The sequence below is a fragment of the Betta splendens genome, chromosome 2 (genome assembly GCF_900634795.4).
Source record: "Betta splendens chromosome 2, fBetSpl5.4, whole genome shotgun sequence".
Classification (NCBI taxonomy): Eukaryota; Metazoa; Chordata; class Actinopteri; order Anabantiformes; family Osphronemidae; genus Betta; species Betta splendens.
The window spans coordinates 25869170-25895393 of NC_040882.2; the positions used below are offsets into that span (position 1 = coordinate 25869170).

Sequence of the window (26224 nt, forward strand, 5' to 3'; positions counted from 1 at the left end):
ATAACACTGAACCTGATATTATAATTGAGCTTTCCTATAACATGATGCCAGCTTCCCCTGTCTGGGTGGAAACTGTGAAAAGGCCATTAGGCCAAGACTCAGGCTTATGTTTGAGCACTGCTGCCTTTGATGAATAAAAGTTCATTCAATATTTGGATATTCTCAGGACTGGTTCCTGTCTGAATGCAACCTGAGAGGAAAGGACATTTTTCTGAATCCACTTCTGAAGGGAATCTTTCACGTAACACATCTGGAAAGAAAGGTGTTTTTCTCTTCAACCACACCTATCGATGTGCTGCAGGATTTTATCCACTGATCCTGGATGAATCATGCCATTACAACAAACCCACAGCTCCTTCAGGATTCCTAACTGATAAAGGTAAGCGTCACAAAGGCCATGACAGAGTCTTGGCATGTCTCAGGCAACAAGACACCCTTGAGTGTAAAAGCTGAAAACATGGTTACTGCAAAGGTTGTTTTAAAGCTCTCTGGCAAATGAAACAACCACTTTCATCACGTTCTCAGATTCCTATTGGATTATTTAGGTCTTGTTCCTCCTCTTGGTCTTTGAAGATGGACCACATTTCCACCTTGTCTGCCAGACTCCTCTGAACATGAAACACTGACCTCTGTGTCCCCAAACTGCAGTGTGTCCTGGGACTGTTATGAGTGACATGAAGCTCAACCCCATCACTGTCCTCCTCACATCCTGCTACTGTACTTGTCATCTAAAGTACAATTAATGAGATGCCCCAGAAAAAAAACAACTACCACAGACAGATGAACCGTTTTAAGATGAACCTGGCTTAGTCATCGCATTCGTTGGCGTTTAAGTTCTGTTACCCTCATGTTTTAATGTCCCATAATGATCCAGGGGCCCTTCTTTGACAAGGACTCATGCAACAGCACTTTACCAGCATTATTAGACGTATTTCCTCTTGAAAGACGATACCGACAGGACATAAAGCAGATCAGCTAAAGGTGAGAATCGGATAAAAGCTTAAGTGGAAGCTGGTGGGAGGAGGAGGATCCATCAAACATCTGTCAAACTGATGTTTTGATTTAGAATAAATGCTGATTAGTACAAGGTGAGTGAAATAAATGGACTCCTACAGTACAACATAGTGCACTTAGCTAATAGATCAGATATTATTTGGTTCCAGAAAACGAAAGCCTTTAATGTTTTAGTGGTAGTAAAGTCGTGTTTGCCACCTGATAGTTCATGTGGAGCCGTCATTATTAAGGCTAAAAAGTGTTTGTAGTAACCCTCTCTCTGCTTATTAAAACCTTAACAGACAATAAGCACTAGAATCTTGAATCGCACGCTAGCGTCTTAGAGTTTTCTACAGTTACTGTGTGTGACGGTTTCCCAGTACACTGGAACAGGATAGCTCATCATAAAGCTTAACATCAATCTTTTCACACGGCAGCTTCCGTTCATTTGTCTTCTCTGTTCACTGGTTTCTGGAGAATCCCCTGTGACTGCATGCTGTGCAAACAGACACCAAATACTGTACCTCTCACAGCCTGCGCCCTCACAATAAATCACAACACTTCTCACTAGAGCCGACAATAAGCTGATGGCAACTTGAGCGCTCTGGCGATCTGAGCATGCAAAATTAGCAACTAGCGTGTTTCCTGTTTAGCAGGCAGGTTAGTCCACCTGCCGACCATGTGTGAGGCCACAGCAGCTCATCAAGATGTCGATGAGCCGTCTGGTTCACAGGCGGAGCTTGGAAATGTACTGTGGAGGCCTTTGGATCCCATTATCTAGCTAACAGACAATCCTAACGCATACATAGCTTCAGCGCTAAGGTTAATTTAACGCTAACAGTGTGGTTTCCATACTTAGGTAATGGCTGCCATTATATTTAATGTGGAGTTTAATGAGGCTTTCAAAAGAAAGCTGACAGAACCGTCCCACAACAGCAAATACAAATCAGACAGACTTATGCTAATTACACATACCACAGCTGCTGCACTGACGGCTAGCTGAGGAGTTTACACAGCAACACTCCACCCAATCTGGATCCATTACAAGAGCAAAACCCCTTGTTTTCCTGATTGCTCTCACTGCCTATAATGAATGACCTCGGCTCGGTCATATCCCATTTCACGTAAACAGGCAGGAAGATTGAGCAAGAGTGTAAAACTGGTGGGCAGCCATGATCACACTGTGTTTTCAATGGATACACCAGGTCTATTTATGCTGGTCTTGTAGAGATGAGTAACCCGCAGTGACGTGGACTCTACTAGACCTCTGGAGATGCCCAACATTACGAGGTGCTTCTGGAAGTTGGGAGGAGGAACTGCAGCACAAACCCATAATTATAATCCAGCACAAAATTAGGATTCAACGGTTTGCTTTACTCTGTCTAATACGCCGTATTGAGTTACACAAGTAATAAGTGTAATTAAATGTGAAACACCTGCATTCAGCCATGAGAGCATCGCTGGAAAGCATCCCCACCGCATAGTGAGACTAAACACTGGGCGCTATCACATTAGCGTTGGCAGCGGTCCAGCCCATCGGACGCAGACTACGAGGAGTCTGCAGCAGCTGCGTGACAGCTCTCCCTCACAGCTTTTCATTAGTCGGATCAATCCATGGGTCCAGCAGCTCTGTCCAGCGGCGTTAAGCAACCGTTACCGCTGGTAATCGGTAATGACGCCTTGTGTGAACACAGGACCTCCCATCCTGACCACAGCTCCAAAGATTATGCTGGAGAGTGTGTTTGAGGGAGCAGTGGATTCTGCTCCGTAGCCGAATGTACTACACATGAATACAAACATGTGTCCCCCCTCATCACATACAATCGTGGAGGGATTTAAATTGACAGCTGGGTGGCACCGTTTCAACACAATGTTCCACACATAGCGGCCAACAGGTTCAGGGCTCAGCGCATGTGTGCGACCGATTCAAAACACCAGCTTCACTCATAAAGGTGACTGTCACTGGATGATTGATGGTAATAGTTTATAGGGGCTTTAGCAGAGCTGCTCCGCAACTTTTATTGATGTACTTGAATTTTATAAAATGCACAAACACAGTCGCCTCATTTAAGATTAGGGCAGCAGCAGCTAATGCTGATCAAGAAAGAAAGTAATAAAGACAAAATAAAAGCAAAAACACACATAAGGCACCATTTATCATTATTGTACTTAGCAGAAACCCATATTGGAGTTGTTCATCTAAAATGTAAGGATATAACAACTCTACAGTTATTCATTGAGATTCCTTTCATAATGTCTCAACAGAAAAAAACTGTCTGACTATTGACCTGTGGTTCCAGTGATTTCTGTTCAGTTGTACAGTAGCAGCGGTTTTTAACCTAAAGGAGTGATACGTCCACTTATATCAGATCTCCTTTTAAACATCTGCACATGTGAAGGTGACGTTGCCCCTAAGATGCCAGATCTCCCAGATGACCAGTGATCAGCTGTGAACTAGATGAAGATCAAAGCAGGCAGGTTTTTGGCCTGAGTCCTGACCACACACCACTGAACGCCAAACAAACACCATCATTACAGGTGCGAGCAAGGAAATTATCACATCACAACTAATCCGTTAGTCCTCCAGAGATCGGCTTCACTCCCATGTGCCGCCTGCGGTTAGTGAATCCCTGTTGCAGTCCTGCTTCCAAATGAACCGCCCTCATTTTCAGTTCCTGGCCATGGAGCGATCTTCATTTCCGTAACCTTAGCATTCTCGGACCCTGACCTCATCAGGCTGGCAGCAAGGCAAACAATGCGACGCTGGCCTGCCTGCAGCCATTCAGCGCTCTGCTTAATAATCCCATAATTGTGCTCTGTATTACTGGGAGCCAGCTGCACACTGGGCACAAAGTGGAAAGAATGTTGGATGTTTACCAGTAAGCAAGGTTCTGTGTGTTTCTTAGAGCTTACGCATTTTCAGCCACATCCCTAAACATTGGTAAGCTGCAGCCATGTGTGTCCTGTAAACTGACTGGAATGAATGTTGCAGATTTAGCTGATGTTATGTTTATAAGTGATGGCAATCAAAGCACCGATTTATAGCCCAGAGGGATTTCCTTTAAGAACCAGTTTGGTTTCTGAAAGCCTTCTTGCCATGACTACAACATCCAGGCTTAAAAGCCTAGAATCATTTGTATTACATAAAGCCTGTCTTTCCTTGTTCCTGCTGTGCTGCAGTTCACACAATAATTCATATTATATATTTAACTTATTATAAGAATTGAATGTTTGAGAGAACCTTCTCAATAAATGTATTTATTTTTGCCCAGTTCGTCACTCACTTTCACAAGCTGGGGCTATTTTCCATCACTCTTGAAGGAATTCCCACATGCTGAGCTGCTCCTCCTTTACTGTGTGGTCCAACTCAACCTCATCCAGCTCCACTGGGTCTCAGTCAGGTGATGTCCAGGTTATGCAGTAGGATGCAGGAGAACCACACACAGGCAGGAGCTTCTGGTTTCTGGTTATTGGATTAAATAAATGACCGCCGCTTTAAGAGAAGCTTTACGCTTTAGGTCCACATGTTACGATGGAGCGTTATTGTTGTACACAGTCGCTGAACTGAGCTATTCGTTACTAATGTGATCCAAGCAACACATAAATGAATTAACACACTTTGTCCAGGTCCACTGCCCTGACATTACACACTTTATCACCTTAGAGCCTCCTATAGTTTAGGAGGTAATTTATATTTTTTAATATTTATCTGCAATGCAGGAATTAAACAGAATCTCTCAGTAGAATAACTTAAATAACACGTAGAGAAACCATGAAGTCTGGACTGAATTATTGGTGAATTATAAAAAACTGTTAATATGCATCAACCGAATATAATTCTATTCCTGCAGTTTCTGACAAACTGCTATATGAATATTTTCCCAGCTAAAGTGGATAAGATGATATCACACAAAGAAGAAAAACAAAATGAAATGAAAAAATAGAGTTTACTCTGGCACCTAAAGCTACAATAGCAGCTTCTCCTCTAATTTGAAATGGATTCCTAGATGTGGATCAAAGAATAATAAGTTAATACTACGTGAATCTTGAATGGTATTTTGTAAATATTTATTAAATCAGGCATTTAGAGCATGTCCTTATGTTTCTGTTATTAGTTTCAGACTGTCGTACACTAAGAGACAAATGTTTGCAATAATTCTTTTCACTTTAAAGAAGTGTCCTGGATTCTGTCAGAAGCTCCCAGACATCCCCACTTGACCTGACAGACTGCAGCCAAAAAACCCACAACATCATCCTCACGACACTGACACACGATCTGGGGAAACCCGACAATTTGTCTGGGCTCCTCCAAATTCAAGTAGCATCCCGTGGGAACTATATCTGAGACATACGCTGGAGATCAGAGACAACAATGCACTCGTGTATCCCAGACCAGTCGATCATGACGTTGTGTGACAGCTTAATGTTTTCCTGTCCTTGTCTCGTCAATATGCTGAGATTCCAGAGGCTGCGATTATCCCACAAGACAAAGACAACAAGCAAAACGGACGATAACCATCTCAGGAAAAGAAACAGTCAGCCCTGAGCCTCGATAGTTCACGGCGACAACGGAAGCTGATAGACTCAGATCGCCATGACAACGACAGCCCGTCAGGAACAGTTATACAAACATCCCTGTCATACGTGTGTAGTTGCTGTTGATGAACGACGTTCCTGCTGTTTGGGCCGCAGCCAAAGCGCCTTTTGACAGAAGGGGAGAGCTGGGTGGGAGGTGGGGGTGACGGGTGAGTTGGCACATTTCAGTCCCCACATTCCCTTTGTATTAGTGAGTCAGATCGGAGGCGCCATTTGAACTCCCCTCATGCCACAGGAGATTCTTCTGACATGATGTGTGAGCCCATTAGAGCGGCCACTGTTTGTGTGACTTCATGCACCGTGTGCGCATTTGCATTTAAAAAGCTAAAGTTGGTCTTTTCATTTGTTGTTACTTTTTCCTCACAAGTTTGCTTGCTTTGATTTAATGTGCCTGACTGCAAAGTTCAGGACCTTCCGTCCACGGCAGGTCAGGCCCATAAACACAGAGATAATAATAGACAGTGAGTCTTGTAAAATCATTAAGCTTCAAAGCAACAGCTGTTATGAGTAAATATTCCTTTTATCTGCTTGAGTCTGTAACGAGGTTGTAGCCACTTAGATGTCAGCTTTATCAGCTTTGAGGCAATGAGCAACAGTTTGTCTGAATATCACACATGTAACAAGACATTTCTTCACACTGATATCAGTTGAGAGGTTGCTGATCCCAAGCTCCCAAGACATTCATGAGTCTCCATGTGCTGAATTACGCAAATGTTTTAGCTGGCAGCAAGTACAAAAATTAAAGAACAGTTTTATTAAACAGTTCCTCCAGTGTCTTAGTGCTTTAGTTGATTGGGCCTTTGACAGTGTTGCTGCATCTTTTAATGGTTGTACTATAAAGAGAGCAAGACTCAGCGGCATAAGTAACGATCAGATCAAATTCCACCTCTAGTTCCATTCATAATCTGCCTCACACACCAGATCTGATGTTGAAAGAGTCCAGTGGTTCTTCTCCTGCTGCAGGAAGATGAGTCACTGACCAAAGTTCTCATTATCATTGTTGAACTTGACATGAATCAGTTGAGTCCAAGTTGTGCGTTGACTTGTCAGCACCACGTACAGTAAAAATCAACGCTAAGGCGTGAGCTAAAGACCCCCAGAGATCAACATCACTGTTTAAGCCCATATGAGCTGCGCAGTCACTGACAAAAACAATGCCTGACAACCACAGCGAGTGGCCTGTGGTTCCACCTTAACTAAAAGCAAACCAAGTGTCACAAAGCAGAGTTCTGGGATGAAAAATGAGCAAAATGTGTGAAAATTACCCGAATGTCACTGGGACAGAGGAGAAATGTTCAATGTGCAGTACGTGCTGAGGAGGAGCTCAAATTAGACTAAAAAAGCAAAGCGAAGGAATAATTGGATTTGGCACAGCCTGAACACGGGTGTGTGCTCAGAAACGTGGCTGTGTTTGCACAGCTGGAGGTCGACTGGGCCGGGAGCAGGGTCTGGCACTGGCTGGCACATCCGCACACAGAAGACAGCTGAAGGATCCCTGGAAGCGTCCCTCTGCCTGTGCCTCCCCCACGACAGGGCTCAGTCTGGGCCGGCCTGACCCGGCTCTGCCACTCCGACAGGCCCCAATTAGCTCACACACCTTCTGCATTCACTGCTCGCATGCAATCGCCACATCTACGCGGCTATCGAATGTACTGAAAACATTACTCCTGTCTTTGCTTTGAAGTGCTAGTGCAGACAGAAACATCCTTAATGGTATTACAGAGTCGTTGCCTTCCCCAAAGAGCGACTAGGGTTGCACTCTAAATAGGACAGACTTGACAGGTTAGCTGACGAGGGCAGGTAGGTTTCTCCCTGTGAGATGTGGGATCCGTCTTTTAGAGCGCGCTGGCTGTGGATTCAGTTTGCGTAAGGACTGTTATTCTTTCGGAGTGAAGAGCAAACCCCTGGTGGCGTGAAATCCAAGAGCGGCAAAGTGGTTGGATGCTGCTCCTCAGCAGCGCTAGGATTTACACAAGGTTTACTGTCAGGTGGAACAGGTTTGTCACGCACACTTGCAGGAACAGACAGTTCGGTGGAGATACATCATGCTCGGCTTACAGTGCTAACACACGCGACCGCGGGATCAAGCGCGTAGCTCAGATTGGGTTTCACGTACGCAGTCACAAGTACAAGAAATATCAAGTTAATAAAGCAGGAGCCAGCGTGAGATGGAGCCACTAGACCTTAAAAACTGAAAATCTGAAGGTCTATTGAGTTTTGGACAGAGCAGATAACAGAGCTTCTAAAATTAATGGAATAGTGTTACATCGATTATGGAAATATAATATGATGCGACCTTATCAAAGACCTGAGGGTTCAGCGATGGAGGCACACGTCTCTACTCGAGACATCCGAGACACAAAACCTTCACAGCGGCTTCATCAATTCCACTGTGATCGAGAGTCCCTTTTTTCCAACCTTAAAATTTGCTTTGAAAACCCACAGCCCTCCTAGAAGGCCCTGACAGCACCGACTTGCTCTGGCATCTTGAGTTTCAATCTGATAGCTCCAAAATTGCTTCTGCAACCAAAACCTTTCAAAATTCAGTCCAAGTGGTCTTTCCATTGTTGCCGGCGTGTGTAATGGAGATGGCCTCGCATTCTGCGGGTTTCACGTTCGCAACAGATACCCAGGTGACTCGGGGAGAGACGTGGAGTCATCGGGGAAGATGAGGTTAATGACGGCTTCACAGCTTAGGAGCAACCTCCAGCCGGTGGTCCACACAGCTTCACATTTAGTGGTAATCTTCACTACAGTAAATTCTCAAATGGACACAGGTGGCTTCCCAAGATGAACTATAGCAGTTCTAATAACAGATCCCTTGGAAATTAAACAGCCTGCCCTTGGATCAGCTCCTCTGTCTCTGTTTCGAAGGATTAGAAACCAACTGGACCTTTGAGATTAACCCGGCGCTGGTAAATGTGATGCCTGGAGCAGGTGGACAGGTAGTGAGAACTCTGTTAATCTTTAGGAGCGAGGTGAGCAGGAAGCAGGGATTTATGGGTCATGGAAAGGACAGGGAGGCAACCACGTGCAGGTGACTGTGTTTCATTGACTTTTTCTCCACCATCGTGACGGGGACAGCTGTGCAGCCGACAGTAATTGGTTCAGCAACTTCTAGAAAGAAAAAAGTACTTGACGGCTGACTTTCTGTACGTTAGCTAAAGCGATGCGACGTATTCTTGGCAGGAAGCACAGTTTGAGTTGGACATGGCCTGTGTTTATAAGGAAGAGGAACAAAACTGTGACAACAAGTGGTGTGACACAATTTATTGAATGGACTGAAGGCAAGGAGCCAGAATGAGAACCTGACTGGTGAAACACACAGAAGATGAAAGAGACTCAGATAAAACCATACGTTGGAAGGTGAACTGCTGCGTCGTTCTGCCCCGTCCGTTTCTTTGGGCTTTGGTGAGAAACCTCATTTAAAACTCATTTGCAGTGGTCACATTCTCGCGGACCAAGAGCTCAATAAATTTGAGAGTAAAAAAATATTTTCCAACTGCTGAGAAAAAGACATTAATAAGTGAAGAGTGACTTTGGAACCGCAAACTGTGATATTTTCTGGTTCTGGTTTCTAAATTTTAAGCTATAATTACTCTGGGGAACCTATTATTACTTTGGGACGGCAGAGCTGCTATGTGCCCAACGTACGCAGCCACTTCACTACACTCACATTTCCATTGTGTGAGCACTATTCAGTTGTTCCTGTTTAGCTTTTGCTTTCTCGCTTCCTGAAACTCGGCACCAGTGTCACAGCTGCTTTGTTCTTCACTGATGAGTCCAACATGCGACGGTACAAAAGCTGGACAGTAATTAGGTGTTAGTGATAAAGCATGGGAGCTGCACACAACAGCACAACAGCAGCTGGGTGTGTCTTCTGTCAGCGACACAAGCGAAGGATCATCCTGTTTCACTTGCGTCATTCAGATAACTGGGGCATGCGACTTGGCTCAAGGTCCAGTTGAAGCCCTGGACCTGCAAAGGCCTGTCGGGCTCCGCTGAGTCCGTGAAGCCCTGCAGCACACATGCATTGTGTGCCTGCCTTGTCCTCGGTGGCCCATGCTCCCGGCCCGGCCCGGCCCGACGGTCGCCTCGCTCTCCTGCAGGAAGCCTGAGAGCTGAGTCGGCTCGAGCCAGGAAGAGGGAGAGGCCGTGGATGAACCCCAGACCCAGGAGCAAGCGCAGTGACTCAGGCGTGGGCGGCGGGCACGACAGGCCGTCAAAGACTCGCACTAGGAAATGAAACGGGGATACACAATTCATATGCATGTGTGCGCCGCTCGCCAGGCTCCTAATAAGCTGAAACAAAGACAGACGCGGATCAGATATGCCAAGGAAATGAATCCATAACAATAAAGTCTAGATCTGGATCCAGACGCGTGAGCTCACACCTTCTGCAGACAGAGATAACGGCATCCATGTTGGAGCAGGCATCGGCGCTGCCGCCGATAACATCTGATTAATAAGAGTTTGGCCACAGTGTGTTGAACCTGTGACGCACCTGTAGCACCAGCTTATATAACACACTGTATTAGCAGATGCCAACGCTAAACACGCTTTGATTCCTTGGACTCCTGCTTTAAGGCTGAAGAGAGTCATTACACAGCTGCTGTATGAATTATCAGCCTGCAAGCCGAGTCTGGTTTTAGGGGAAATATTTCCCCTGCAAAAATATTTGTTGTCAGCGCCGAGTGAGCGGCTGCAGTAACGAGCCAGCGAGCGCGCGCCGCAGGACGAACCAGAGCGAGGGAGCGTCAGTCGAACGCGAGGAGAGACGCTGGCGACGCGTTCGCTTTGGGGAAACGCAATAAATTCCAGGCGTGTTGTGTAAAAAGATTAACAGCCGGCGACATTTAGGTGGGAAAACAACCTGCTCAGACTAAACGCTGAGCGGCTTCTGATGGACACACAATAACTGGCTGCTTTCTGCACGTTGCGTAATCTGCTCTGCGCTCAAGAGCTTTTAGCGCCTTCTCCTTCGGACACATGGCTCTGTTTGACTGCAGCAGCTGAAGCAGTCGAACCGAATGCTGGGCTGCGCTGTCTGTGTAATATTTCACTTCATCCGTTACAGGACCCAAGGGAGCTTTTTATTTTCTTTAATTACATGATAAAACTATTTCGGTCTCGGTTATTGATGCAAGTTCAGTCCATAAACGAGTTCGCTAGTTGCTTCATTTTCAACAACATCTGTGTGAAGACTGATGGTTAAAACATAAGACATTAGTCACAAGCTGGAGATAAACATAAATCAATCAGGAAGGAGGAAAACTAAATGTACTGAAGGCTAATAACTGCAGGTTGTCAGAATAAATGACAGGAAGTGGTGCTTAAAATGGATTTAGGGGGTTTTCCATGAATACTTTATTAATGCAACTGGTGGCGGCATCGCACAGAAACCTGCAAATGATAAAAAGTGGCAGATCAGAATCCAGATGTTTGCAGGAAATTAGAATTCTTTGAGTGTGATCAGATGACGTGAGGCTGGTTGTGCTGCAATGACCCGCGCTCCGAACCTGCTTCACCCTCTGATCCCTGATCAGCGATTCTCATGGTTATTGCTCGGCGTCTTCGTACACACATTCCTCCTCTGTTTACGAGCTGTCGCTCTCAGCTCTTCGCATCCACATCTCCACTATTCTCCAGCGCCGCGCATACTTGGCACAGGCGTTCGCACCACTAATCATGTAATGATTTGCCCGTAACGATTACTCTGCGGTGCGAAGCGGGAGCAGTTTGTACCTGCAGCCAGACGCATTCCTGCTGCGCCCTGGTGCCAGCAGCAGCAGCGGCCGCCAACGCGCTCCACTGGCACATCTGTCACCGGCCGGCGCACTCGGACCCACAAGCATCAGCCGCTAATGTTGCTTCTGCATCAGCTCAACGCCTTTTACCACCGTGATTTCCCCATGTTTGAAGGAAATCCGTGTGGTGGCGAGGGGTGATCGTGATGTAATGTGCACCTGAAGCAAATGTTGCATGAAATATTAAGTGTGACATGCGCACAGACAGATGTTTCCCTGCAGCAGCTTAAAATGTCAGCAGGTTTACCAAGTGAGATGTGGCTGCTCCTTAGAGTTAAGGGTACGAATCAATGGGCCCAACTCTACTGATGGGAGGAAGAAGAGCGGAAACCTAAAACATGGAAAAAGGACCTAAATCATTTCAGATGAGACGAACCTGGCCTGATGATCAAAGAGTGTCCTCCTACGCCGAAACCTACACAAACACGGAAATAATCGGGCGCTGGTCTCTGAGATTTATTTATGAGGCTATTTCACCAATTTGTCAGATGCAGTACTTCAGGCTGCTCTCGCGTTGAGCGACGCTGTCAAGAACTGCATGACGAAAAGTCAACATGCCATGATCCAGTCTGAGCGCCGGCTCTGCGTGGCCCGTCAGCCCGTCTGTCTATCAACGCCGAACCTGAGTGATGGCAGCGCCTGCGTCGCTAGCAGAGGGAGCTCAGCGCCGGCACGGGCCACCTGGTCACCAGGATCCAAAGTATTCCAGCTATGAAGCCCGACATGCTGAGATGAGAGCGCACTGATAACGCAACAGGCCTCGTTTAAGGGAGAGTAATGAAGCAGAGGAGGATGATGAAGGCTCAAAGTCAGATCAATCACTGCATGCGTACGACATACCAACACGCACGCAAACATGCACGCTAGCAGAAAGGAAGCGCTCGTATTTATGAAGCGGTACGTGGCCAAGTGTTTCCGCTCACAGATACAGTTGCACTCAAAATTCAATCCCCACTGCAAATTAGGTTTCTGGCAAAAATGTGAGGACTTTCAGCTGTTTGCAATGAACAAATCAAACAAGAACAATTTCACTGGCTCAACACAACTGACGGTACAAGCAATCGGTCCAAAGTCAACAGAAGATGTAACTTTTAATGACTACTGCAGACTCAATGTTATTCAACCCCCCGGACACAAAGAGCACACGCTCCCAAATCAGGATTTGTGTCAAGACATTAATACCTTTCACAAACAGACAAAAGGAAAGAGTAGGATGGCAAAGACATGCTGAGAACATGGCCTAAAGGAAGAGGAACGAAGCTGTGAAGGCTGTGATTGGGTCAGACCGCACCAGTGAGGCTGTGGGCATCTATGTCAGAACCCAGAGCGGTTACACCTCAGACGAGCCAACGTCCCATCAAGAAAAGGGACCGACGGACGGGCAGACTCCTAAGTCTCTTTAAGCTGTAGATTCCCCCAGTTCACATCTGATGAGAGAAGCCCTCAGTCTCCTCCGGCGGCTGCAGTGGAGCAGGATTAGCAGGCGAGCAAACACACTGTGAGAGCATGCATGATTACTGTCGCCACTCATCAATCTGCTTCTGTGGGCGTACGCATACTAATCCTAATAACACATCATTTGTAACAGGGTCTCCAGTGTTTAGTCACGGCGGCCCAGCGCTCACTCAAAGCACATGTGGCCACAGGGGGAAGCAGATGTAGAAACCCCAGGAAGCCCCATTAGCCTCACAAACATTCCCCGCAGCCATGCATGGAGACCCGACCCACGGCAGCACGCAGCCCCAACCCCCCCCCCCCCGACGAACCCACTCGTCCTCCTTCTGTCCTGGAGCCGTGGCGCCGCCTTGAATGGAATCTGCGAACCCGGATTCGTGCATGTCCATTTGAGCAGCTCCGGTTGGGTTCCTGTCCAACATGGTGGTTCTGTTCTGCAGAGCTCCTTCTCGGCCTTTGGCTCCCTGCACACGCTTCACACAGCCCTTCGCACCCCATTCCATCCGTACTGCTCTGTTTTCACCATTCCTAAAGATATCCGTGTGTCTGCACATGGATTTCTTCTCCTAAATCCCTTCAGTATCACCCCATAAATATTCCACACTTCCTCTTTTACTTTTAGTGAAGCACTGGCTTCCATCTTTGCCTCTTTAAACTCCTCTTTTATTATTGACTTATTTGATGGTGCAGGTTTTTTTACTAAGCTTTTCACCTTTCAGCCTCTTCCAACCCAGCTTCTTCCTCTCCCCCGGTCCTTCCCAGCACTGTCTCAACCCACGCTTTCTACCTGCCCCCCCTCTAATTAGGCTCGAGAGCTGCTCCTCTCCTCTCGTTAACACCACTCCCCAGCACTCCTGCTGCAATTCCACCCTGGGATCGGATCTGAGGTCAAGGCGAGGGCAGAGCCCGACAGACAGGACTGGATGCACATGCTCAAAGCAACTGCAAGGGTCTGTGACTTTCAAAGCTGTGCACAATCTGCAACAACAATGTGCAACAACGATGTGCAACAACAATGTGCAACAACAATGTGCAGGCCAGATGATGCAAAGGTCGGCCCGGCTGCTGCAAATGAAGCCGGAGCCGGCGTCCAGGAACACACAACAGGATGAAACAACAACTCAGTCACACTGATGGGAGGGGACCAGGCTGCAGATGGAGCGCAAGATGTTTTATCAGAAGAAGAACAGGATGCCAGAGGCTCCACTTTCATGATAAATAAACCTTGTGATGAAGGAACAAATACATTCGCCAGGGACCCCAGAGGAAGCGGAGAGGACGAAGGGCAGCCACCTGCGCGATCACAATGGAGATGAGTATCAGCGATGGGCGTGGGAGCCGAGCTGCACACAACAGGGCCCTCTGCTGTAATGTTGCCATCTGCTGGCAGCTTGTGACCAGCGCGTGGCACCAGCTCTGACGCGTCTCTGCCCTAAAACCCGGTCGGCAGGTTCTACTGCCGAAGCCTGGACGGCGTCACTGCCAGGAAAGGCGCTGACTCGGTGGGCGTCCGTCCACAGCCTGGCATTAGAGCCGGCGACGCAACAACGGCATCACACCACAACTCAGGGCTGACGCTCTGTTCTGCCTTACCTCCTATAATCCCAGCTGTTTTTCATTGTGTTCTGATGTCCAACAAATTTGATGTTTACTTTACGTGAGGGCTCCAGGAGGTTTGGGTTTACGTTAAGCTTTAAATGGGTCCAGAATAAATAAATCTGATAGAATTAGTTAACTGGTGAGTTCTAATAGATGAATGTGACTAACATTCTAACATTCTGTTTTAAAGGACAGCGTTGGGATTTACACAGGAAAAAATGGAGCAAATACTAATTAGTGATGAGGGGTTGGTAACAAACACTGAAACGGATCTTTCTTTCTGACTCGGCGGCCAAAGGAAGCTGCCATCTCTTGTTCGGTTAAGTAGCAGCTTCCCTTCACTGGCCCATTGAGGATTGTGTGAAGGCTCGTCCTTTCAGAGAAACATTTAGGGATGAATGGCTACTCTTTGGATGTGGAGGCTTAGAGGAGCTGCAGCCCCCACTGCACCTGAGTAGCTCACGCTGTGCCAGCACCGCTCTGGAGAAGTGAAAGACGTCTTGGGCACCTGGCAAGTTGAGCAAACGCGAGCACCAGGAAACTTGTGCTTGGACAATAAGCACCAGTGCAGACACACATGCGCACACACTTTGTCTCGCTGCACAGATTAAGGCCAGATGGGAACAATAAGATGAGTATGAAGCCTTTTGCTGCGTAACTGAAAACACTGGCTCTTGTTAACACGCTCCAAAGCCGTGCTCCATCCATCCATCACGGGCCAGATGTTCTCTGAAGCAGTTTCTTCTGCTCGTCAAGTGGGACCGACCCCTCTCAGAATTAATTCACTTCCCATTCCACTCGCGTCCACAACAAAGGGCCTCGTGAAAGCTAATTGGACGGTTTGCGGTCTTTGTGATCGAGCCATCGGGCCGAGGAGCGTTTTGCCGAGCGGCAGAAGTTGCTGCAGACGGACGCTCGCTCGGGAACGTTTGCACGCCGTGACCCCACTTAATCCCCCATTAGACCCCAAAGCTTCCCCGTCCTGAGGACCTCAATGCTCCCGGCTCGCCGCATTAGGGATCTGAAAGGGACCATTTCCTTGAATAAACACAACAATCTGTTGCGTCTGTGGCAAATCTTCTCTTCAAATCCGGCTAATTAGAGGAAAGGCATGCAGCGAGGCGAGCGTGGCGGCCAAAAAATGCGATCAAGTCCAGCAGCTGACTGGCATTTGTCAAACGTTAAGGAGCAAAACACGCGTCGCCCCTCGCTAACTCCCCAAAGACGCGACCTCTCACACTCCTCAGTTAAAACCGTCAGTCTGATGGTGTCTGTGTGGGTCTATGTGTCACCGCTACACGCCTCCTCCTTCAATGCTTTGCCGTTTATTAGAGGTAAAATCACAATCAAATGCTCCCGACTGATCTGTGCTGGGAGAAGAACCACACACTTTGTTCTTACTCATCTCTAACCTTTAACGTCCCTTCAGCTGTTGGTGCCAGTTGTGACCTAAGTGGGTCAGCAGCACCAAAAAGAAGACGTAAACGACCTCAGACAAAAGCCCAATGAGGCGAATCCGTGTGGTTGTTTAGTTCAATATGGTTTATTGTTCTTTCTTGGCTTGTATATAACGTCTGTATGGATTGATGTTGACTCTCGATGTTGAAATCATTCAAATATTCCTGATTAAATAAAGCAATTAACTCAAAACTTTGCTTGTATGAACCAAGATGACTTGAGAGCCCAAGACCAGAAATAGTTGAAAGAATGAAGCGTAAAAGCAACAAGAGACTCAGGCGCCAAGAGTAACACCAACGAGAAGCTTCCCTCCAAATCCTGCTCCTTTGACGGCGCTATCTCCAGTGATCGCGCAGATGCTCGGTGGCTCACGCAGCCACAAACCCTCTGCTAAGTCCCTCTTTGCTGCTCACAAAGACGGAGCGGAGCGAGAACAACGGGCCCTCCAAGACTCGCTGGAGGTATGTCATTATGTGACCCACAAAGGCCGGCCTATTCCATTTAGAGTCGCAGCCACGGGCCATTTGGCCCACACACAAATCACAGCGTTTCCAACAGCCGTACGCACAAATATAGAGGCTCATTCTTTTGTTAACGGGTAATGCGCAGGGTTTGACCCAGGAGCCAGCATGAAAAGGAAAGGCCAGGCCGCGACAGGGACCCAGGAGGCAGCGCTGCTTGATCCCTGGTCCCAGACAGCAGGAGCCCCGGCCCGGGCAGACACACGTCCAGTGCTGATTCATGCTGCGCAGTCGCTCCTATGCACAGATGGGAAGGTCCGTCGTGAGCCGGCCAACGCTCCCGTGTCATTATTCAGCGCTGCTAAACAACCGACGCCAGAGCGCCCGTTGTAACACGGGAGTCAGCGCGAGGGCGGATCCTTTCTGTCCTGGACACGCAGCTCAACCCTTCATCAAGTCCAATCATTTATAATGAACTTTCATCGCAGACAAGTTTCTGATTTACACACGCCCCTCGAATGATGAACACGTTAAACGAGTGAGTCAATTCACAAATGTCGCTGGCATCGAACGCAGCCTCAATATTTTCTTCTTTAGGTCAGACTCCGACGGCCAGTCTGTGGCAGCAGACTCAGGGATCCTCCAGCCCCAAACACCGATGCGTCGTACCCTTACAAATATGATTAATGTGCCATTTGGTGATTTGCCTTCCAATATTTAAACTGCAACACAACCAGGCCAAGGCTGGACAGTGGCCTGGAAAGAGTTGCACAGCCTCCAGAGCTTCTCTGTCATTGGCATCCACTGATTACAGTGTGGACATGCTCAGCTGGACTAGAAGCCAGTCAGGGTGTCTAAACCCCCAGAGCACCTTGAAGTGCCATTAGCACCTGTCGTGGTCATTTACACGCGCTGACAGTGGCCTCGAACGTGTCTCCAGGCCAAACAACTGCTTTGTGTTCCACTGGAAGCGTCCTGCTCAGCGGCGGCAGCTTTACGCAAGCGTTCCTGCATTCATGAGCTGTGGGAGGTAACGTGGAGGAGGATTCCAGTGGCCGACTGATTCCCACTGAAGGTTTTGGTAAATAAGCCATTGATGAGTCGCACTATCTGTGTTCAGGTGCGTCCGTGAGGGCTGAGCGAGGTCTCTGCTCTGTTAAAGGCTGTGTGGACTCAGTTCATTCAGATAAATTAGGGAAGGCACTGGTTATCTCTGACTTACTGTTGCTTCAGACTGGGAACCAGTAGCACACTCTACACCTCACCCACTGCTCCAGTATCAGTGCAGAACCATGAACATCTTAAACATCATTTGTTTGTCAGTGATTCATATTTTACTGCGTACATCTTTTCCAGCTTTGTTTCCAATTACAAATTCAATTATAGGTGGATGTTATAAAACTACTCAACATCCACATTACGCGCCGTTACCATAGTGATCTGATTCAATTAGAAACATCAGACTCTTCTAGAAAGTTAAACATGATGTAGTGACGCGCCCTCCGCTCAAATGGCTGCTGAAGTAGTTTAATTGCTGCCACTTACCTCCACAAACGCAGCCAGAAGCATCACTGCGGGCGTCCACAAATAGGACCGCGTCATCTCAACGGCTCTTAAACGCAACGTGTTTTCAAACTGTGCCGGGGCGACAGCTCGGATTCCCGCTCTCTCGCGCTCTCACCCCCCGTCTCCGTCTGCCGTGCGTCCCGCTCCGTCCGGTCGCTCGCGGGGAAGAGGTCCGCTGTGCTCTCCGCGCGGCGGCTCCGGTTTCCTCGTACGCCGCACGCACGCAGAGAATCAAGAGGTGAACGTCAGGCGAGAAGCGCCGGAGACGACATGACACTTGTTCCCCAGCAAACACGTTGCTACTAAATTTATGTTTGCATACCAGGCGTGCGTCAGGGAAAAGGGGCTCACCCACCTTACATTCTTAAAGAAACACGCTCCCGGCTCGTGGGGCTGCGCGCTAACGGCCGCGCCGCGCGCAGGCGCGCGGGCACGCGGGGCCGCTGCTTGGCGCCGCTTTGCTGGACGGGCCGTGGGAGAGCGCGTGCAGGGCGCGAATTCAGCCACGGAACGTTTACGCACCGCACCTGCAGCACCGCACGGTCCGCGTGCGGTTCCCCGCTCTGGCGGGTCGCGTCGCACGCGCGCACTCTGTCTCCAGAATGACTCCAGACCTGTGTGATTCTGCTGCTACTTGTCTCAGCCGCTCACATTCAGCCGTGTGTTTTTACAGGACCGCGTAGCTCGAGCAGGACACACGTAAACAAGCCGTAACCCAGTAGCTGCACTCATGTTTATATTCATAAGGATTGTGGCTTTAGACAAATATTCTTGGAGGGGCCTGAAACGACCTGCCGCTGAGGCACCAACTCACCAACGGGTTCAGATCCTGGAAGAAAACCTCCGGCTGCTTTTAAAATGTGCCTCTGAGAATGTCCGGTTGTTTTATTAATGCGGGAGGTTCGTCACATCAGGAACCAAAGAACCATAGAGCCTCCTTATGAGGAGAACAAACCTTTTGGGTTTTTGTCCATTGATCAAAAAACTGAACCACATGGCACCGATTCCATCAATATTGCTATTTATTAACTGTGAAGACCCACTTTGATGAAAAAATAGCTAAGTTTTATTACTTTATTAGAGAAAGAGAAAGGTTTATTCCAGTATTTTGATACTATTCATGATAATAAAATGTTGCATTTGGGGAACACACTGTGCTGCGCCGGATTTCACCTTCCTCTACTTCTTTTATTGTTGGCCACTATGAAATGCCTCGGCTTCTTTGTGCCATTCGGGGTCAGGAAGAGTTTATCTGCTGGTGAATGGAATGAGGCGTTCGTGCTCCTGCCTTCGCTAGCGTTTGATTGAGACCCGCTGTTGCTCCTGATTTACCTTGATGAGACCCATGTCGCTCCTTCCGGCTCCAACCAAAACAAGGGCTGGTTGGTTTCCACTCCTCTAATGACCTAATGACGGGCCTGCTCTGTATCTCTGCACATGGAGGCCTCCTCCGCTATTAAGAGGAGCTCCAACCAGAGTGGAACCTGGCCTGGTGTGCTTTCAATTTGGGAGCTCAGTAAATGAGTTGTATCCACAAAGTGTAACAGAAAACGCCCTGTGTGGTCACTTCTAGGATATTTCCAAGCAAACCTTGTCCTGATTCAATCACTTAAAGTATTGCTCTTCATGTCTTCATCAGGCGCTGGAGCTTATGCCCATTAGGACGCGCTTGTGTCCACTGTAATAGCTGTAACGGCTGAGCCGGAGAGGAGCTTCTGAGGGAGATGCCCCTCGAGAGCCACACAATAGAGCAGGTATGTGAGGTATGAGCTACCTGAACTGCTGCCTGACACGCAGGTCTGAATTCAGCTCAATCTTTCTCAGCACAGCGAACGCAGGAATGTAAATGTTTATGCAAACCGCTACCTTAGCGCTACGGCGGCGGTTAGCGGCCGCGTCCCTTTCCACCTCAGGACTCCATTAAGCTAGCTTGTTGGAATTCAAAGCGACTGCGCCGCGGCGCGACCTTTGACCCGCCCCGGCGCACGGGAGCGCCGGTGCGAGCGGCGAACGACGCTCCCAGACATGAATAGTTTACATTGAGTGCGAGCGGCGGTGCACAGCTAAAGCACGTGCTCATGTTACACTGATGGACAGTGGGATCGCTCGCTCCGCACCCCCGTCAGCCAGGTGCTGAAATCACCCCCCCCCGGGCACCGCCGCCGCTCCTAGGGGCTGCACGGGCTTGAATAGCGTCTGTCAGTGCGAAGGCGGCGAATCCGACAAATAAAAGGTTCCGACGGCAGCTAATGACAGACCTGCAGCTCAGATCCTTTGTCTGAACGCGGCCGCGGCCCGTTTCACACGCACGCACCCTCCAGCACACAAGGCTGACGTTACATGTGACAAACAGGGCCCAGTGTGTCGGCTGCATGTGCCGGCTTCCTGGCCGAACCCCCACGGAGCCGGCATTCCCCTCCGTATGAGTAAGCTAGCTGTCTCCCCGAGCCGACACCAAACATGGCTGTTTGATCAGCCGCTCAAAGCGCTGCTTGTCACATGTGTTCAAAGAGAGGCCAGGAATTTGCCAAATACCAGCTAAAGAAAATGCCCTTCACGCGGCACCAGGCCTGTTGGGCCTTCAGCGGCTGCAGCAGCTTCTCGCTTTGTGTGACACCTTTCTACTGCCCCCCTGGATCCAAGCCACTGGGTGCCGGCCGGACCCGGCTGCAGGGCCCGGTGCCTCGGCCCGCAGCCGCCACCGCTGCTTTCGCTGCCCGGAGGATTTTGGCACGCTGTCTGTTTGTACGTGCGTCTGCTCACGCTCGAGGCTCCAGGAGACACCAAAGCACTGGCTGCGGCGCCCTGAACGCCGGGCCGCTGCAGGGCACGCTAACCTGTGCCGGATCCGGCCCGGCTGCACCGTCTGGAGGCACGGTGCCACAAACCGCCAGCTGAAATATGCAGACAGTGGGCACAACACTCCTCCCAGCGCTGCCAGTGATCAGTCAGGGAAATATCCTATTACATGCATATTACGGCTGAGGCCGGAGCTAAATATACACGCAGTGTTGGTGAACGTCCATAAATGTGTCTGAAGTATTTAGGGAATAATAACTTTGGCATCAGATTACCTGCAGTGTGATTAATCATACTTCCCCGATCTGAACGACAGCGTGTCCTCATCAGACTCAGCGCTGCCGAGCAGCCGCGCGTCCTGTTGACTTGTGCCGTAGATGAGCGTTTATTAGTGCAGCGAACCTGATTTTCTGGTGGCAGCGAAATTCAGGCCACAGAGAACAAAAACATCCTCTGGGGTCAGTTTCAGCAGCGGGGATTGGGCAAACGGAGGCCGAGCACATTCCTCCGCCTTGCTACATGTTTCTTCATCTCCGCTTTATTATTATTTCCTGGAATTGACAAACAGGCTGTTATTAATTGCTGGGTGCAGATGTTGAGCATCCGCAGTCGTGGATGTGTGACGCTGAACTCCTGCCCTGAGGCCGCGTGGGGTTTTGGCCGCCTCGGCGGGGGTCCGACCCAGACAGACAGAGGGAGACATTAGCTTGTCGTTAGCGCGTCGCTGGCGGCCAAGCCCCGCCCCCTTTGCTGTGCCCCGCCCCCGCTCGCCTCAGGTACCCAGAGGAGCAGCCAGCGTGAGAGCGAGGCTGCAGAGGAGAAGCCCAGAGAGAAAGCAGGAGTGAAGCAAGGCTCCGTTTCCCACGTTGTTCTTGGCTCCTGAATGCCTCCGAAGACTTCAGCACAAACTTCCAAAACAAAGATTGTCTGTGTAGGTGCCCGGAGGGCCGACCCACGCATGTATGCTCACTTGCACATGGACAGAGACGCACTCACACGCTGGGACAGAAAACAATGTTATTCTAATTCCTTCAAGTGCCTGTTGAAGCAGCTGTTTTCTGTAAACACTCTCCAGCAGCACAGCTCAGGCGTTTGGGTTTCACCTCGGTCTCAATCATACGGCCATCACTAGGACTGGGCCCGGGGTCCAGCTGTGATCCACCGCCTCTGGGGTCAGCGCCGCCACCAGCACCGTGCAAGAAAATCATTACGGAGCATCATCATCATCAGGGCGGAGCCTGTTTCAAAGGCCACACGCTGACCCTTTGTCACACGTTGAACCCTGTACAGCTGTTGACTCCTTGTCTGACTTGATCCTCCCAACAGGGAATTTAACTCCAGTGTCTTAGCTAATGAGCCAGAGTCATTATTTGAGGATTACATCTGACAGGTGCACAGAGGCTCCTTAACCTCACTATTGTCTGTGTTCTCCTGTGAACACATGTCTAATCAAGGGCTGAGGTAATGTTCATTTCCAGAGAACAACAATCATCTAGATGTAATTAATTCAATTATCAGTTTCTATCGTGTATTTGTAGAAATAAAGTCATTCAACTTAAAATTATGATTGCAGGAAAATGTAAAGGAAAATGTAAATAAGGAGTGAGGAGATAGTTTAAAATTAAAACTATATTCAAGGCACTTTACCAAGTAGTGGGGAGGGTGGGCGGCCATCTGCCTGTAAGGGGGGGGGCACAAACAGGCCACAGTCAGGTTGGAGGGGGCAGCAGCTGGTCCTCCCTCCACTCAGGCCCAGAGGGAACATTATAATAATGCGATGAAGGTGAATGGTTTGATCTATGACTCACAGCCAAACCCAAGTGGAAAATAACGTGTGGCAGATCTTCAGGGGGCACGAGGTGAATTATGTCCTTGGCTGGCGTTCATCCCTGTAACTGAGCCTCAGCCGGTCTGATGGACAGTCTGACAGTAACCGAAGCGTAGCTGCATCACGTCACCGCGATCCTGAGGCCTCATCTGTGTCCTCGTCGCCTCGTGATCCAACGCGTGTGCCGCTCCCCCTCTGTGTGTGATCCAGAGGTGTGACACGTGCCCAGTGCAGGTATCTGTTCCCAGGTGGGAGCACTGGAACGCCGCCCACAGCAGAGCATTAAAGCCTGTTAAATATGAGTTCACATAATAAATGATTGACGGACGTCATCTGGACACTTGACGATCACATCATCATCAGCCTAGTAAAATAAATTACATTTAACCAGGAGAGCAGGTCATCAGTGGCAAAGACACAGTCTGACGCAATAAGGTTTCTACTGCAGCGACATCTAGTGGACGGACTGTGTAAACACTAGGACGCGAGCCAGTAAAACAACCTGCGACGAGCAGTGACACAGAGGTTCTTCTAGGTTTTCAGTCTATTTTAATTATCTCATTGTGTTTTGAGGCCACTTTCACTTGTGGACACAAAAGCAGCTCCTGAAATTCATTTTTTTAAATGTTCCTTTCTGTTAATGTTCTGAGGAAAGCATGCCCAGTATTTGGGGCTTCTGTTGTGAAATCCTCGTGTAACGGAGTTAATATTAATTCCACTTGTGGTCAGCTGAGGGCGCTGTCTTCCCCCCTCCGGGGTGGGGTGTCACCAAGAAGACAAGGGAGAAGAAGAGGACTGAAGAGTTGTGGCGGGGAAGAAGTCAAGAACGACGCCTGATGACCCCACTGAAAAAGTAGCGATGGCAGCGTGAACGGCCAGACTGTTGTTCAGTCCAGGAAGTTTGTTTGAGTGTTTTGCACATGCGTATTGTTCTCTCTTTTTGGGAAAGGTTTTGGCTTCAAGGATGCTAACTGCATGGAGATGAGTACCTTGTGCTAGTTTCATAAATAAACGTTACAACGTGAACAGACGACGTCCTCCCGACCGTCATTTAATATATAAAACACAACGCAGAGTCACTAAAGGAGGGTTGCTAAACTAACCGGTTGGACGCAAAGTTCAATTGAGTTAGTTACATTGGTGCCGTGACCCGACGTCAAGATCATTTTTTTTTCGGCGGAGGGATTCGTCTAATATCTGGCGGTTTCTGGCGCGACTGAGGAGACAGGACCTTCCAGCGGGACTGTACTGTTGGTGAGGAGCTCTGCATTCCAAATTATCATCAGTGACACCAAGTACTGAATCTACAGGGACACGACCGAACTCATCGGCGCATATCGAGTTTTCATCGTGTCCGCGCAGCAACGGAATCGACGACGGACTTTGGGTGCAGTACCGGCTTCGGTCACGAGGGGGTGGTGTTATGCCACTTTTGAGAGAATTGTGAAAAGACACTAGCTACGGTATCCTGCCCGTTTCGTCTGGACAGTAAGGTTGGATATGAATGTTTAACTTTTTTTCCCTTTTAGGTGCAATTGCTGTTTACTTCCTGATTGTCTACACATTGACTGTCACAGTGTAGAGTATTAAGTTTCTTTTTTTTGATAATTGCACAGTAACATTAATCTGAGACTCAATATGGCGGGTAATGGAACACATGGTAGGGGGAGAGGACAGGTGACGTTCAGCCCAGTATCGCCTGTTGGCCGTGGCAGAGCAAAATTTCTATTTTCTTCTGATTCATCCACTCCTAAACCAGTTTTCGATGATCTAGCTGCTAATGAAAACATTACAGAGACCCCACAAAGTTTTTCCCCCACTCAAGGATTAAACAGTGAGGGCAAAACAGAGGAATTTCTGGCAGGCATAGCATCCCAAATTGGCCTCTCCATAGGAGAAAGCATAGCATCTTGCATTGAGTCACGTTTAGGCTGTGGGACAACTGGGGTTTTGAGAAACGCTTCTATAGATCCATCTCTGCTGAATGTAATAGTTAGGTCAGACATCACAGAGCCAGTAAGTTTTAAAGGGGACAGCCATGACACCCATACTGTTCAAGAGTGGGAGGCGGTGATGTTGGCTTACTTGAAGAAGAAGGGTGTTCCCGTGGCTGAACAAGCTGATGAAGTGTTGAGTAAGATCTGTGGAAGGGCACGTGAGGTGGTTAAAGTAGGCATACGGAGTAATCCAAGCCTGACACTGACCACAGGCCCAGGTCCCATCTTTGAAATACTAAAGCAGCACTTTAGTGACACAGTTTCATCTGGGATGCCTCTAGCAGATTTCTATGCCACATTGCCGACCCCAAATGAACGCCCTTTTGACTACTGGTTGAGACTTAATAGAGCTATGGAGGTGACAGAAGACTGCCTAAAGAGACAAAATAAGACATTTGACAACCTGTGCCTTGACCTTACTGCCATGTTCATCCGCCATTGCCCCGACCCTGAACTATCTCTCTTATTCAAGTGCAAGCCACTACAGCAATGGACGGTCACTGATGTACATGAAAAGCTTGTTGAGCATAGTAGGGACCGGAGGCAGGTGTCCCAGCTGAGAGGGGCTACGGCGATAACTGCCCAGCAGCAGGAAGCGGAGGCCCACACATGCAGTGTGAAACCTGTCACTGAACATGTTTTAGCCTCACCGCCGACTCAGGGGAGAGATGGAGCAGCTGACCGCCTTGACCACCTAATCACAATGCTGGAGCGGGTGCTACAACACGGGCCACTTCAGCCTGGACCAGTTAGTAGGAAGGATGTGAGAAATCAGCCAAGCCATAAAGCCAGGGTCAGACATACAGTGTCTTGTAACGTCTGTGGGGATGTTGAACACACCACTCACCAGCACTGCCGAGCTAACCACCTGTGTTTCATCTGCTATGCACCTGATCACACACGCAGTAGCTGTCCCAACGCTATGACCTCAAAGACCAGGGCTTCTAATCCCACACTTCAGCAGGAGGAAAACTAGTTGGCCTGCATGGGGTGGGGGGAAGTGCTAGGCCTGACGAGGATCCCCTGGTGATTGGTAGTGAAGACTCTGAGTCTGTCCATCAGAGCTTGTGCGAGGAGAGAGAACTCGGGCGATGTCCCGTTCTTCAAAACATACAAAGACTGAAACCCCATGACAATTTGTTTTATGAGAACGTAACTTTGGGTGGTAAAGTGTCAGTCAAGGCTATGCTTGACAGTGGGTCTATGGCTTGCACATTGAGTTCTAATGTAATCCAAAGGCTGTTACAACAGGCTGTTATAAAGACCCCCACTCTGGAACCCACTGATGTTGTGTTGATTGGTTGTGGTGGATCAAAGACGATACCGTCAGGAACATTTGACTTGGAAGTTGAGGTCTGTGGTTGCAGAGCGCTTGTGCCAATGTTAGTGGTTGATGGACAGAGTGAAGACCTGATTATTGGCAGTAACCTCCTGAGATATTTGGTTCAATGGCTAAAACAGGAGAGAGGTTCAGTGGACTGCACCCCAAGAGTGTCACGTCGTGGTAGCGACAGCCAGACAAAGTTGATAAGTTTAATGGCCGAAGTAGATAGGTCTCTGGATGGCCTCCCTGGCAAAGTTGGGACAGTTAAGTTAAAGAGAGCTGTCACTCTGGAGCCTATGACTGAGCACTTAGTATGGGGTAAACTTGAGCATACAGGTGAT

The 26224-nt window shown here is 48.7% G+C and overlaps 1 protein-coding gene across 3 annotated transcripts in view; it reads right to left on the minus strand.

Annotated features, from left to right (window-relative positions):
- The window catches only part of adamtsl3 (ADAMTS-like 3), a 55345-nt gene extending 36868 nt beyond the window's left edge, over positions 1-18477 (minus strand). The window contains exon 1 of one of the 3 annotated variants that reach the window (XM_029170799.3): positions 17915-18448. In XM_029170799.3, coding sequence (XP_029026632.1) covers positions 17915-17971 — 57 coding nt within the window. In that variant the 5' untranslated portion in view covers positions 17972-18448. Of the gene's footprint in view, positions 1-17914 lie in introns of all 3 variants that reach the window. The other 2 variants (XM_029170792.3, XM_029170826.3) reach the window with 2 other exon arrangements.
- Positions 18478-26224: the final 7747 nt, after the last annotated feature.